This window comes from Thalassophryne amazonica, chromosome 4 (genome assembly GCF_902500255.1).
Source record: "Thalassophryne amazonica chromosome 4, fThaAma1.1, whole genome shotgun sequence".
NCBI lineage: Eukaryota > Metazoa > Chordata > Actinopteri > Batrachoidiformes > Batrachoididae > Thalassophryne > Thalassophryne amazonica.
In genome coordinates this window covers 106,933,603-106,946,113 of record NC_047106.1, presented here as the reverse complement: position 1 = coordinate 106,946,113, position 12,511 = coordinate 106,933,603, and the positions used below count along the sequence as shown (strand labels likewise).

Here is a 12,511-nt window from a genome sequence, read left to right as displayed (position 1 = left end):
GTGTGTGTGTGTGTGTGTGTGTGTGTGTGTGTGTGTGTGTGTGTGTGTGTGTGTGTGTGTGTGTGTGTGTGTGTGTGTGTGTGTGTGTGTGGTTTCAATCAAAAACCAAGGCGAGCTGACATTTGCCATTTGGTATGTTTATGTATTTTGCATCAAGGATGAACGCTGCAAAAATGGAAAGTTGACTGGACAAATGTTTTTGGAGAAATGAGCAATTTTAGCTTACCAATAAACAATGGATGCTATGCTGCAATGCACCATGGGAGTTGAGGGTTTTAAGGTTTTAAATGTTCCTGTTCCTTAAGTTTCATGTTGGTACCATGAGTGAAATGTTTAGTGGTTTTAATGTATTCAACCACTGTCTTTGTTTGTCAAATTAAAACCACCTACTTACAGCAGCTGTGCATGCATGTGTGCTAACTACTTTCTGGACGCACGCCATTCTAGCAGAGTGCGGTAAGTCATCTTTGTATTAAAAGCGTGATTGATTTTAAATTCAGTGTAAGCACATACTATAATTGTAAATATGTTAAAAATACATGGATGACAGAAGAAAGTGAAAACACATATTTCCACTGTGGTCCATTTAAAAATCCCAGCGGGCAACACACTAGTATGCAGGCTCGGACTGATAATCTGTGATTTTGGGCATTTGCCCGGTGGGCCACTGCATGTTTAGACGTGCGTGGGCCGGCCCTCCCATATTTATAGAGATTATGGAAATATACAGAGTTCTCGAACCGCGCGCTGCTGTCAACACGAGGAAAGTCCATGATCGGTGAAGCTACAGGGTTTCTGGTTTCTGCCTCTCGATGGCAGCTCGGAGCGCGGCGCGCCATTGTGGGCCATCCTTAAAGCTGTAGTAACACTCCTTATTCTCTGTGAAGCCCGTAAAATTTTCACCGAAAGCCAGATAAATTTTTCGAATGGTTTCCAGCTGCCTGTCTCTAACAGTTTCTGAAAAAATTCTGATGGAAAAAAAGCCCAAATCATTCCGCCATTTCCTCGCAATGAAACAACGATGAGAGGGGTGGACTAGTGCTCACTCAAAGCCTGCCCACAGGTGAATGACGCAATCGACAGGCGTGGAAAAACTAGCACATGCGCATGAAGGTTCAAGCTTGGCTGATGTAAAAACATATGAATCAAATCCATATAGTTTTTGAAAAAAATAAAAAGGTACAATACTTTTCTAACAGACCTCGTAAATTGTGCAAAGTTTCTACAATGAGTTGGAATGGTATGTGAGTCCAGAATGTTTTTAGAACTTTAAACCTCAAATTTTTTTGAAGAACTCAACCCTTTTATTTCCTGTTAATTACGTATTTTTTAATGGTAATTTACTGTCTTCATGTATTTATAAATTGTTTAGGTTCTTGTTATCATGTACACATTATTATTATATGGCTGCAATGCATGGACCTCACAATTGCTCGTACTTACACCTCATACAGATATTTCCCCGTACAGACCTCAAAGTCAGTTAATAATCTTTTATTATTATTATTATTATTATTATTATTATTATTATTATTGTTATCAATATTATTATTTTATTTTTACTTCTATTTTGTCATTTGATTTTTAAATGTACACGACAGAAATAAGTGTTTTCACGTTCTTGTGTCATCCATGAATTTTTAAGGTATTTACAATTATATTATGTACTTACATTGAACTTACTAAATAAAAGCGTGCGCGCACACACACACACACACACACACACACACACACACACACACACACACACACACACACACACACACACACACACACACACACACACACACACACACACACACACTTTTAATATATAGACGATTAAAGATCACAGCTTTGACCCCTAAAACAAACAAACCAGGAAACCAGGAACTGCTCATCACCTAGCCAATACCATCCCTACAGCGAAGCATGGTGGTGGATGTTTTCAAAATAGTAGCTTCAGGACAACTCTGTGAATGCCCTTGAGTGGCCTTGTCAGAGCCCAGACCTGAATTTGATTGAACATCTCTGGAGAGATCTGAAAATGGCTGTGCACAACACTCCCCATCCAACCTGATGGAGCTTGAGAGGTGCTGCAAAGAGGAATAGGTAAACGACCCAAAGATAGGTGCACCAAGCCTGTGGCATCATATTCAAGAAAACTGAGGCTGTAATTACTGCCAAAGGTGTGTCAACAAAGTATGTACATGTGATTTCTTAGTTTTGTATTTTTTTATAATTTTCAAAAATTATAAAAAAAAAATTTACATGTTGTCATTAATAATAATAATAATAATAATAATAATAATAATAATAATATAACCTTTCTTGTCATTGTACATATACATACATACAACCACAGTTTGGTGCCCACCCCATTATGGGGTGTTGTGAGCAGAATTTTGAGGCCGAAAATTAATTTACTCCCCTTTGGAATAAGGCTGTAACATAACAAAATGTGGAAAAAGTGAAGCGCTGTGAATACTTACTGGACATACTGCTCAGAGTCAGTGGTAGATATACATTTCTCTGCAATGTCAAGAAATAGAAAAAAACTTAAATATTTTAATATTTCCTGTTTCTCGATCACTGTGCAGATCCCGATAATGATAATTTGATATGGTATTAATATATTAATGTGTTGTGTAATTTAAAAAAGATGTGAGCAAAACTTATACTGGCACTTTTTAATGGCAGCATATACAAGTTTTTAACTCGACTGTATTGGAAAGCCTCTGCATTAAAAAGGCACATAAAAAACTCCACTTCGCAGTTTGTTAGCATTGTAAAATATGTGTCAGTGTTTTCTGCGGGCTGGACATTAAGGAATCAGCAACATAGCTGTTCTTCAGTTCAGAAGGAAATCCCTGACATACTGGTTACATGTGTTTCAGATCTTCACAAACATGAACCTCAACAGTGATAAGGGAGTCCAGTAATTTGTGTAAATATGTATAATTATAGGAAATGACAATGCTTATCATAGTGAAGCACCTCATTAGTAAAAATGGTGCTCAGCCCAGCTGGATTCCCTAAAAGCTAGCCTTGCCTTTGCCACCCAGTTTTAATCTGTTCAGCCTGGCTTTCAGGAAGACAGTGCAAAGAGAAAAAATGTTATGTAATTCCCAAGTTGAAGAATTTTAGAATTTTTCAGCAAGTCTGATAAACAGGAAAAAGGCAAAGCTGGGGTGGACTGATCGACACGCCTCAACCATCCCTGTCCAGCGAACGAGCTTGTGGGACGCACACATACACACACACACACACACACACACACACACACACACACACACACACACACACACACACACACACACACACACACACACACACACACACACACACACACACACCACAGACCCGTAGGCTGTAATTATCAAAATTAAAAAAATGAAAGATTTTAATTTATATGTACGGTATGTCCATGTACATGTATGAAAGAATGTAGTTCACTTTCTAAAACAACTGACAAATAATATTGAACTTTTTCCACTGTGTATATATATATATATATACACACACACACACACACACACACACACACACACACACACACACACACCACAGACCTGCAGGCTGTAATGATCAAAATAAAAAAAAAATGAAAGATTTTAATTTATATGTACAGTATGTCCATGTACATGTATGAAAGAATGTAGTTCACTTTCTAAAACAACTGACAAAAAATATGGAACTATTTCCACTGTATACACATACACACACACACACACACACACACACACACACACACACGTACATATATACATATATAAGGGCTAATTCTGTCTGTCTGTCTGTCCGGGATAAACTCCCAAACTATAATATGTAGCCCTAAAAACTATATATATTCTGAATCCTCATGACATGGGGAACAAACAGGTACAATTTTTTTAAAAGTTCTGGGCAACCAATAATTTAATGCTTTAAACTATTCTCTTTATCTGTTCAAGAAAGCCCAAGTACAAGAATTATAAAGCGGCCAGAATTCTAATTCCACCCCGCCCCCCCATCCTCAGGATGTCATCAAGAAAGCCTGAGTACAACAATTAGAAAGTGGTCAGAATTGTAATCCCCCCTCCCATCCTGATGATGTCATCAAGAAAGCCTGAGTACAAAAACTATAAAGTGGTCAATTCTAATTCCACCCCACCCAAACTATAATATGTAGCCCTAAAAGCTATATATATTCAGAATCCTCATGACATGGGGAACAAACTGGTACCATTTTTTAAAAAGTTGAACTGAAAATTACCCCTAAAATAGCCTTTTATGTAAGAAATAGCCTTTTATGTAAGAGCATGCAGTGTTGTACCATGTGGTTTCTCAACTGTTCTCAACTGTTAAGCACCTAACTGTCCTGTACAATCCAGTTTGCCTTCCTGTCTGAATACATTCAACCAAAGAAGTTATTTGATTCAACATAACATTATATTGAATCTGTAAAATATAATTACCTTTGGTGTACAACCCAGTACAGTTTGAAGATTTACTGTCTGAAAACTTTGTATTTTCACCATTTATGACAAGACAGAAAAAGCTGGCAAGATACATAAAGGTTAAAGGTAAGACATCTTTTACTTCCTAAAGACACAATTAAGGGCAACCAATAATTTAATGCATTAATCTATTCTCTTTATCTATTACAGAATTCAGCTTTAATCATTACTGCTAGATATAATCTCTAGATCTATTACAGAATTCAGCTTTAATCTTTATTGCTAGAAATCTTACACAAAAAGAACTTTCACTTTAATTAATTCTGCTTTAATCATTATTGCTAGAAATCTCAGACAAAACAATCTTTCACTTTAATTCTTTATGGTTATTGGGCAACCAATAACTTAATACTTTAATCTATTCCACCTATCCCATCAGATATGCCATTTGAGTTCAGGCATTTGCAGTTCCCAGTCAAACCCAGCTTTGCAATATCCATCAACAAGGCTCAGGGACAGTCCCTTAATGTGGTTGGACTGAATCTGGCAGAGCCTGTGTTCTCCCACGGCCAGTTGTATGTCGGCTTTTCCAGGGTTGGTAACCCAGAACAGCTGTACATTCACTCGCCAGGTGACATGACAAGGAACATTGTCTATCAAGAGGCTCTTCAAAAGTAATGGTCAGAAGTGAATTTCATGAAGAAATATTTCTCCATTCTAATATTTACATTTGCTGTTTAAAGCCATTTTATGTTTGTAAAATTGCAATGTAAAAACAGTGAAATACACCACTACCTCGATTTTGATTCATTGATATTTACATTTACTGTTACCTAACTTTTGTGTGTAATTCTGTTATAAATTTGATTGCAAAACAAAGTCTGCATGAAGGACTTCAAATGTGTTTGTCTTTTAACCAAGTATTTTCACTTAGTTTGGGGAGTCCACCTCTTATAGTTCTGCTGGACAAACTTTAGCCCATTAAATATTATATTTGTAAGACATCAGCATTACAAAAACAAATGTTGATTAAAATGATTGGCTTTTGGCTTATGTCTAAAAGAGGTTAACCCGGACAGCGCCAGGTACCCCAGCTAGTGTATATATATATATATATATATATATATATATATATATATATATATATATATATATATATATATATATATATATATATATATATATAGTTGAGTTGACCTACACACACACACACACACCATGGCAGCTCTGAGTGCTGCCTGTTATCAATATGCAGTTATCAAACAGACAGACTGACGCACACTGTGGATGATTTGTGTGAATAAAATAGACGTGTTATGGCTTTAAAGAGAGCATTAAATTGCTTTTGTAAGATGCACCATGGCTCTGTAGTGCAGCAGCCAAGAGCCTGTTCAGCGAGCTGGCATGGAGCATATAAAGTGAAGCACATGGAATGAGCATGATGCTGATGGGATCCAATCAAACTGAGACATTCTGAATTAAATTATATCTTTTACATCTACTTTTCTTGAAACAAGTCAGGGTATAGTTGCATGAACATTTCCAACTGCCTGAATATGTCTTTGTTTACTTCAGTCATTAAAAAGTAGAAATAATAAGGCACTGTATTATAAATCTATTTCAAGTAGATGGTTCTCAAAAATTGAGTGACCATACGACTAGTGAGAGAAGCCACCAAGATGACTCAGAAGAAGTTATAGAATTCTGTGGTTGGTGATCCAACAGACAAAAGTGGCAGTCTGTGCAGTTCATGATAAAGTGGTAGAGAGAAGTTGTTGGCCTTTCGGCTGCCCTCGATTGTACGGAGTCGCCACAGCGGATACAGCACAATTCCACATTGGAATTTGTCACAAATTCTACACCAAATGCCCTTCCTGACACAACTTCAATTTCACATAGAGAAACACACACAGCCCCCCTGGTCATCTCATGATGTCTGCCATCCAAATACTAACAAGGACTCACCATGCTTAGCGTCTGAATCAGGCTCACACAGAGTAGACTGGCTGATATGTGGAACTGAGAAGGATTTTCGTTAAAGGAACGTGCAAAATTTCAGCTGCAATTTCCTGAAGGCACATAGGAAACCTGAACCTAGATTTGATCTGTTTTCACATGTTACAGTCCTTTCCTACTACAATCCAACATGAAGCTGCAAATGGGGACGCAACAAGCAACTCCATTTCCAGTTTGTCCACTCACATTCACAGAAGCCAGTAATTTTTCAAAGCTTTCATGGGTGTCTTGGTGGCTTCCCTCACTCGTCTCCTTCCAGCCTGGTCGCTCAATTTTTAAGAACGACAAACACTGACCATACAATACCATATTGTTTGTCCTTTAGTGACTATGTAATTGCCCCTTCACACATAACACGATTGAAGCTGACTGATGCACAAAGGAGGAATCGTATGCCACTCGTGAAAAATTGGAGCCGCCTCGTTCAGCAGTCGCCACAACCATTCGGGCACGGTACATGCACTGTACATGCACTCTATGCTTCCCAGGTACTCACACTGTGGTTGTGCGCACGCAGAAGCGTGCATGAAACGGTCGCCGCAGTATCGTTCACACCTGTCCAACCATGTGTCCCTCCTGACAGCAGGTGGAATGCTTCGCGGTTCCCCATTTCTTTTTTTTTCCTGCGTTTTTTTGGCTGGTTCCTGCTTCTTTCACTCAACTTTGTGTTATGTGTGAAGGGGCCATAAATGCCGTCCAAGACAGATTCAGTGACATGGAAATGTTCATCTATCAATATCTAATTTACCTAAAGAAAGTTGGTTGTAAAGGTGATAATCCCAAATGTGCTTCTTGCTGGAAACCAAGGCAGGCACTGCTTGAGCTTTAAGCAGCTGAAACCTTAGTACAACGTAAATGGTATAACACCATATCTGGATGTCTCTCAGCATATCTACCAACCATTTGACAGCGAGAAAAATATCAATGTCACTTCTATACGAGTGGAATTACTGACACTACTGGAAATACAATCTTAATTTACCATTTTGATTTATTTCAGCCATTCAGTCTGAAACTGACATACAAATGAAGAATTTCAGTGAAGATGATTGTAGACTTTTCTTTCTTAGCTGGCTTTAAGTGAGAGAGAGCTTGGACACATTACATACTTATCAAAGCATTATCAAGCTGTGATGAAGATGAGGAATGTAAGGTATGTCGGTTGGATCCAGCTCAAACGTTACTCCTTATATTACGATATCTGCTCATGCATCTGTCATTTCCTCATCTGTCATGCTTGTCTTCGTTAATATTGCAAAACTGAGACTTGACTGAAGCCAAAATAAGTGACTCAGCTTAATTACAAAGCTATGCAACAGTTATAGACAAAGTAGTGTGCTAAACTTTTTAAAACATAATAATAAGCCTTACATATAGAAAATGCATATAGCATGTGATGAACATTTCAAATATGAATTCTTTGAGGTAGAACTGCATTATTTTCCTACAATTTGCAAGTAAAGTGAGGAGTATTTAATCATTTTACTGTTGAGTGATCACCGGCAATTATTTTTTCATGTAACAAAAGTACGTCTATGAAGAAATCAAGTTTACTTTTAATGTGAAAATTTATTTTTTACTTGATTGACTAATTTCTACAGGTTGTTCCTGGTGACACTGGTAAGAAGAATATTGTTATGGTAAATGGACTGCATTTATATAGCGCTTTTCCATCTGCTTCAGACGCTCAAAGCGCTTTACAATTATGCCTCACATTCACCCCGATGTCAGGGTGCTGCCATACAAGGTGCTCACTACACACTGGGAGCAATAGGGGATTAAAGGTCTTGCCCAAGGGCCCTTAGTGATTTTCCAGTCAGGCGGGGATTTGAACCCATGATCTTCTGGACTCAAGCCCAACACCTTAACCACTAGACCATCACCTCCCCTATTGTTATGTGGCCATTTATACTGCATGGCCATAAGATCAATGCCTCCTCAGGTCAGGTCAAGTCTGGGAGCATGCAATGGTGCCGGTGTGCCAAGCATCGGCACATCCGCCAACCTATGAAACCACCTTGGATCCTAGATGGCAACCACCCAGGCAAACGACCAATCCATGCCCACTTCTCAAGACTAACCATCTATCAGACACAACCAGGTGATATGTGGGCATCCCCGTGATCTTTTCCAGCTGCTGCGGTCCTCAGCACTGACACACTGTGTGCTGGATTACACTCACAGAAATGTACCACATGGCCAAATTATCATAGCTGACACTCCCTCAAAATACAAGTGGCACTCTTCATTTTAGTCTCTCTAAGTAACCATTCAGTTGACACAAAGACATTCCAGCATTTCAAGAAAAACCTGTGCCCACACAATAATTACATGGTAGCCACAAATTAATAGTCCCAAGCTGTAATACATCTCCTCCACTCTCCCTTATCTCTCTGCCTTTAACCTTCACATCCCTACTTCACCAGACTGTGAATTCCTCAAAACTATATTGGATTCTGGATCTGTTGGACTACTACTGGATTAACCATGGAATTGATCAGCTGGTCTCTGAACGCTATTGACACCATTTCTTCTACAAGAAGGTCAGGACTGAGGGATCCTACCTGCCCAGATGGAACGTATCCTGCAGGCTATGTCCTCAACTCCTGGGGGTCTTGGCGTGTTGCATGCTTGGCACCTTTCTCCGTTGAGGACGTCGAGGATTTATTCATTTTTGGTCTCATGGTAGCAGGGCTGGTACTTTTTGGCTTATGTGCTGCCCTGATCTACCGGAAAATTGGCAAGACGGCGGCATCAAGAACCACGGGCCCTCGCTTTTCCGTCATGATTAACGAGGTTGGCAAGGCAGTGCATTCTCAGACTGCGTTGACTCTTGAACTCAGACACAGATTGGATGACACCTTGGAGCAGATGCGTGCCTTGCAGTTGAAGCTGAAGGTTTCGGAGGCCGGTGAATATTCTTAATTCATAATTGGGAATATTCTAAATTCATAATTTGGATTTGGCTGTTCAAGTGGAACTGTTAAAAGTGTTTTTCACTGCTCAGCTACAACACTCCAGGCTTATCTAGCCTCAAGGACAAATTCCCCACTGTTTACCTCCAGAGGAATTTATTCAGGCCTTGGTGAGATTATTCGGCTCCATTCTTATCTCAACCCACAAAGACAATAAACTGACAGACTTACACATGGACTGAAGTATGCTCCAGCTTTTCCCTTTCACCTCCCTTCCTGCCTCCCCTGCGGCAGGGCCCCTGTTCTTCCCAAGCTGGCAGGCGGTGCGACTCCAGTTGCAGCGGCCACCACACACTCACATCGCCTCAATTTGGAAAACGGACAGTTTCAAGTTTAGTGCACATAAACAATGTCAAATGTATATGTGTTGTCTTAATTCTGATGTGTGCCATTATTACAGTAAACAAGTAATAATTGCGGATTAATTGCTGTTTGTCTGTGGAATGTGAGTGTTGCTATCCATCCATCCATCCATCCATCCATCCATCCATCCATCCATCCATCCATCCATCCATCCATCCATCCATCCATCCATCCATCCATCCATCCATAAGGCGTGGGAGCTTAATAATTACAAGACTTCTTAATGCTTTATGGCCTCTGGACTTTTTAAGATTCACATCATAAAGCAATTTTATTTGGCACCACTATAATTTTATTCCATGGCATTGAAATAAGGAATTCATATTATATTTCCAATATGATCACAATTCATGCTGTCTGGAAACAATTTAGAATTTCTCTCCCTGAAGGGGAGTATTTCTAGTGATCAGAAGAGCTTGAACTCGATTTGGTAGTGATGTCAGATTACATGGGGGCTTCCCCCAATCTGCTTGAGGGATGCTGGGAAGGACACTGACTGCCAGTCAGAGTAACAAATGGCAGTGTGATGTTGGTTGGCTGCTGGCTCAAACAAAACAAACCAAGATGGGGCATAAAACATTCCAAAACAGCTTATTTCTGTATAAATCCAAACTGTTTTATCTATTTTGTAAAAGTTAGTGAGAAATAAACTCTTCTAAATCTAAAAATGCTATTTTTGAAACCAGATAATGCCTCTGGAGTGATTTACAAGATATCTTACAGATGTTTGGGTGCATGCTCCGTGTACGTGTATCAAGAAGGTGGGTCAGCTTTCAGGTTATATCAAAACCTTATGCATGCGCACACTACGCTTCCTGCTGCAGTTTGTCTGTATGATGGCATTTGAAGGAAAAGATATTTGCTATGGAATTCCTCCTACATACATACTGTATGTTCTCTTAATTAAAATGAGCTGTAACTTTGCAACATCTTATGAAAATAAACTCATATTATAATGCTTGGATTTTTGCAAAAAAATTAATTTTGTCAGTTTTGTGAAATTTGAAAGGCCATACAGCTTTAATCATACATGGGTCACAAAATAAGGAATCTGTTGCTGCTGACAACACGGTACGTGCTCTGCAACATAAAAAAAAAAAGAAGAAGAATTTTATTTAATGTTTGGGATGAATTACAATAGCGTGCAATCTCAGTAACATCATGGGCAAAATATAATTTGGCTGATGAATATGCACAGAATGTAGTACGAACAATATGCACCAGCTTGGGGGGTTCATGATGCATTTATTGCTCCTTGCAAATTCATGTTACAGTAATTATTATTTATTAAGCAATTATTAAAAAATACTGTAATGAAAATAAAATGAATGAAATTAATGTATTGCAGCAATGGAATGTGGGGGGGGGGGGGGGGGCAGAAAGTGTACCATTTTAAAGAATCTGCATGGTCGATGCACAACATTAAAGAGTTTATGCGATGTAATTGAATGCATCTCAGAAGGGTAGATTTTTCACCACACAATGTTCAGACGTGGCAGGCCACAGTTTATTATTATGTTTCATGCAGTATTAATTCATGACCACAGCTTCACTATTGTGTAGGATTAAATTACTAATTTGTGGCACTACTAGTGAGTGGCCATCTACCAATATTTTTTTCACCAGTGTCACCACGGTTCTATAAATTTCTTTAATAAAATAGAAAGAAAGAAAAAACTAACATTGTTTTCCTTTGATTTGTCGATCAACAAGTCTACCGCACAGCATTTTCATCCGTTTTTAGTGCCTAAAACCTTACCACAGCTCAGTTTGAGCTACAACCAGGAGGTGAGACATTTCACAAATAGATGATGCGAGTGACTGTGTTCAACATCTGCTGCTGCTGAACTTACAGCCTGTTTGTCTAAAGTCCTGTTTGTTAACTGCAAAATGACAGAGTCAAATCAGCACCTACTTTCAAGAATGGTTGGTCTCATTTTATGACGCATCTTTTTGAACTTCCCTCTGAAGTCCTTGGGTGGGAATGGATCCAGGGGTAAGTTGGCAATGTGCCCCAACACAACCTCATCCAGTCCCTCAGAGTGATTCGTCTCACTCCCTGCCACTTGTCTCACAGTGCTCTCCTCTAAAGACATGTTGTGCGGCAGGCAGCCCTCAGACACTTCCATCATTCTTCCAGAGAACTCATTTGAAGTGCTGCAGATTTTTTTTTTTTTTTTTTTTGTCCCCCGTTGCAGTGTTTAATTTTCCTCTTCTTTCCCTCCTTAAAAATGTGTTCCTCTTGGTTAAACGGCAAACTGCTGTGCCGCGATGCAACTGCAGTGCTGTCGGCTAATGTTTTAACCTCTGCACTTGTCAGGGCAGTTCGGCCAGTTACAGTAATGTTCAAGAATTGGGCAGGTATTGGATTACGAGACAACCCCTCCTCTTTTCAGCAGAGAGAAGGGCAATGTCAAATGTGGAGAGAGAGTGAAAGAGAAAGAGGACGCATCCTTCTGCGTGCCCACGAGGCACTCCTGTATAAATATCCTGTATTTGTCTTGGAGCTTAACATCAGGGTAAACACATTCACTATGCCCTTGGAAGAATTATTTTCCAAATAAGAAAAGTTGGATAAAAGCTTAGATCCATCCTCCACATGTACTGCAGAAACCAGCACTCCCGGCATTTCTTTCAAGATCCCATGCTGTATAGTTTCCCCACTGAATTAATTCCTGAAGTTTACAGTCGGCATCGTGAAGGAAATGAGTAAAAGTTGTGTAACCATCAAGTCACAAT

The 12,511-nt window shown here is 39.2% G+C and overlaps 1 protein-coding gene across 1 annotated transcript in view; it reads right to left on the bottom strand.

Moving 5' to 3' along the window:
• The window catches only part of frya (furry homolog a (Drosophila)), a 260,590-nt gene extending 248,495 nt beyond the window's left edge, over positions 1-12,095 (bottom strand). The window contains exon 1 of the mRNA XM_034168395.1: positions 11,688-12,095. Within this exon, the coding sequence (XP_034024286.1) occupies positions 11,688-11,904 (217 nt within the window). The 5' untranslated portion in view covers positions 11,905-12,095. The remainder of the gene's footprint in view (positions 1-11,687) is intronic.
• Between the last annotated feature and the right edge of the window lie 416 nt (positions 12,096-12,511).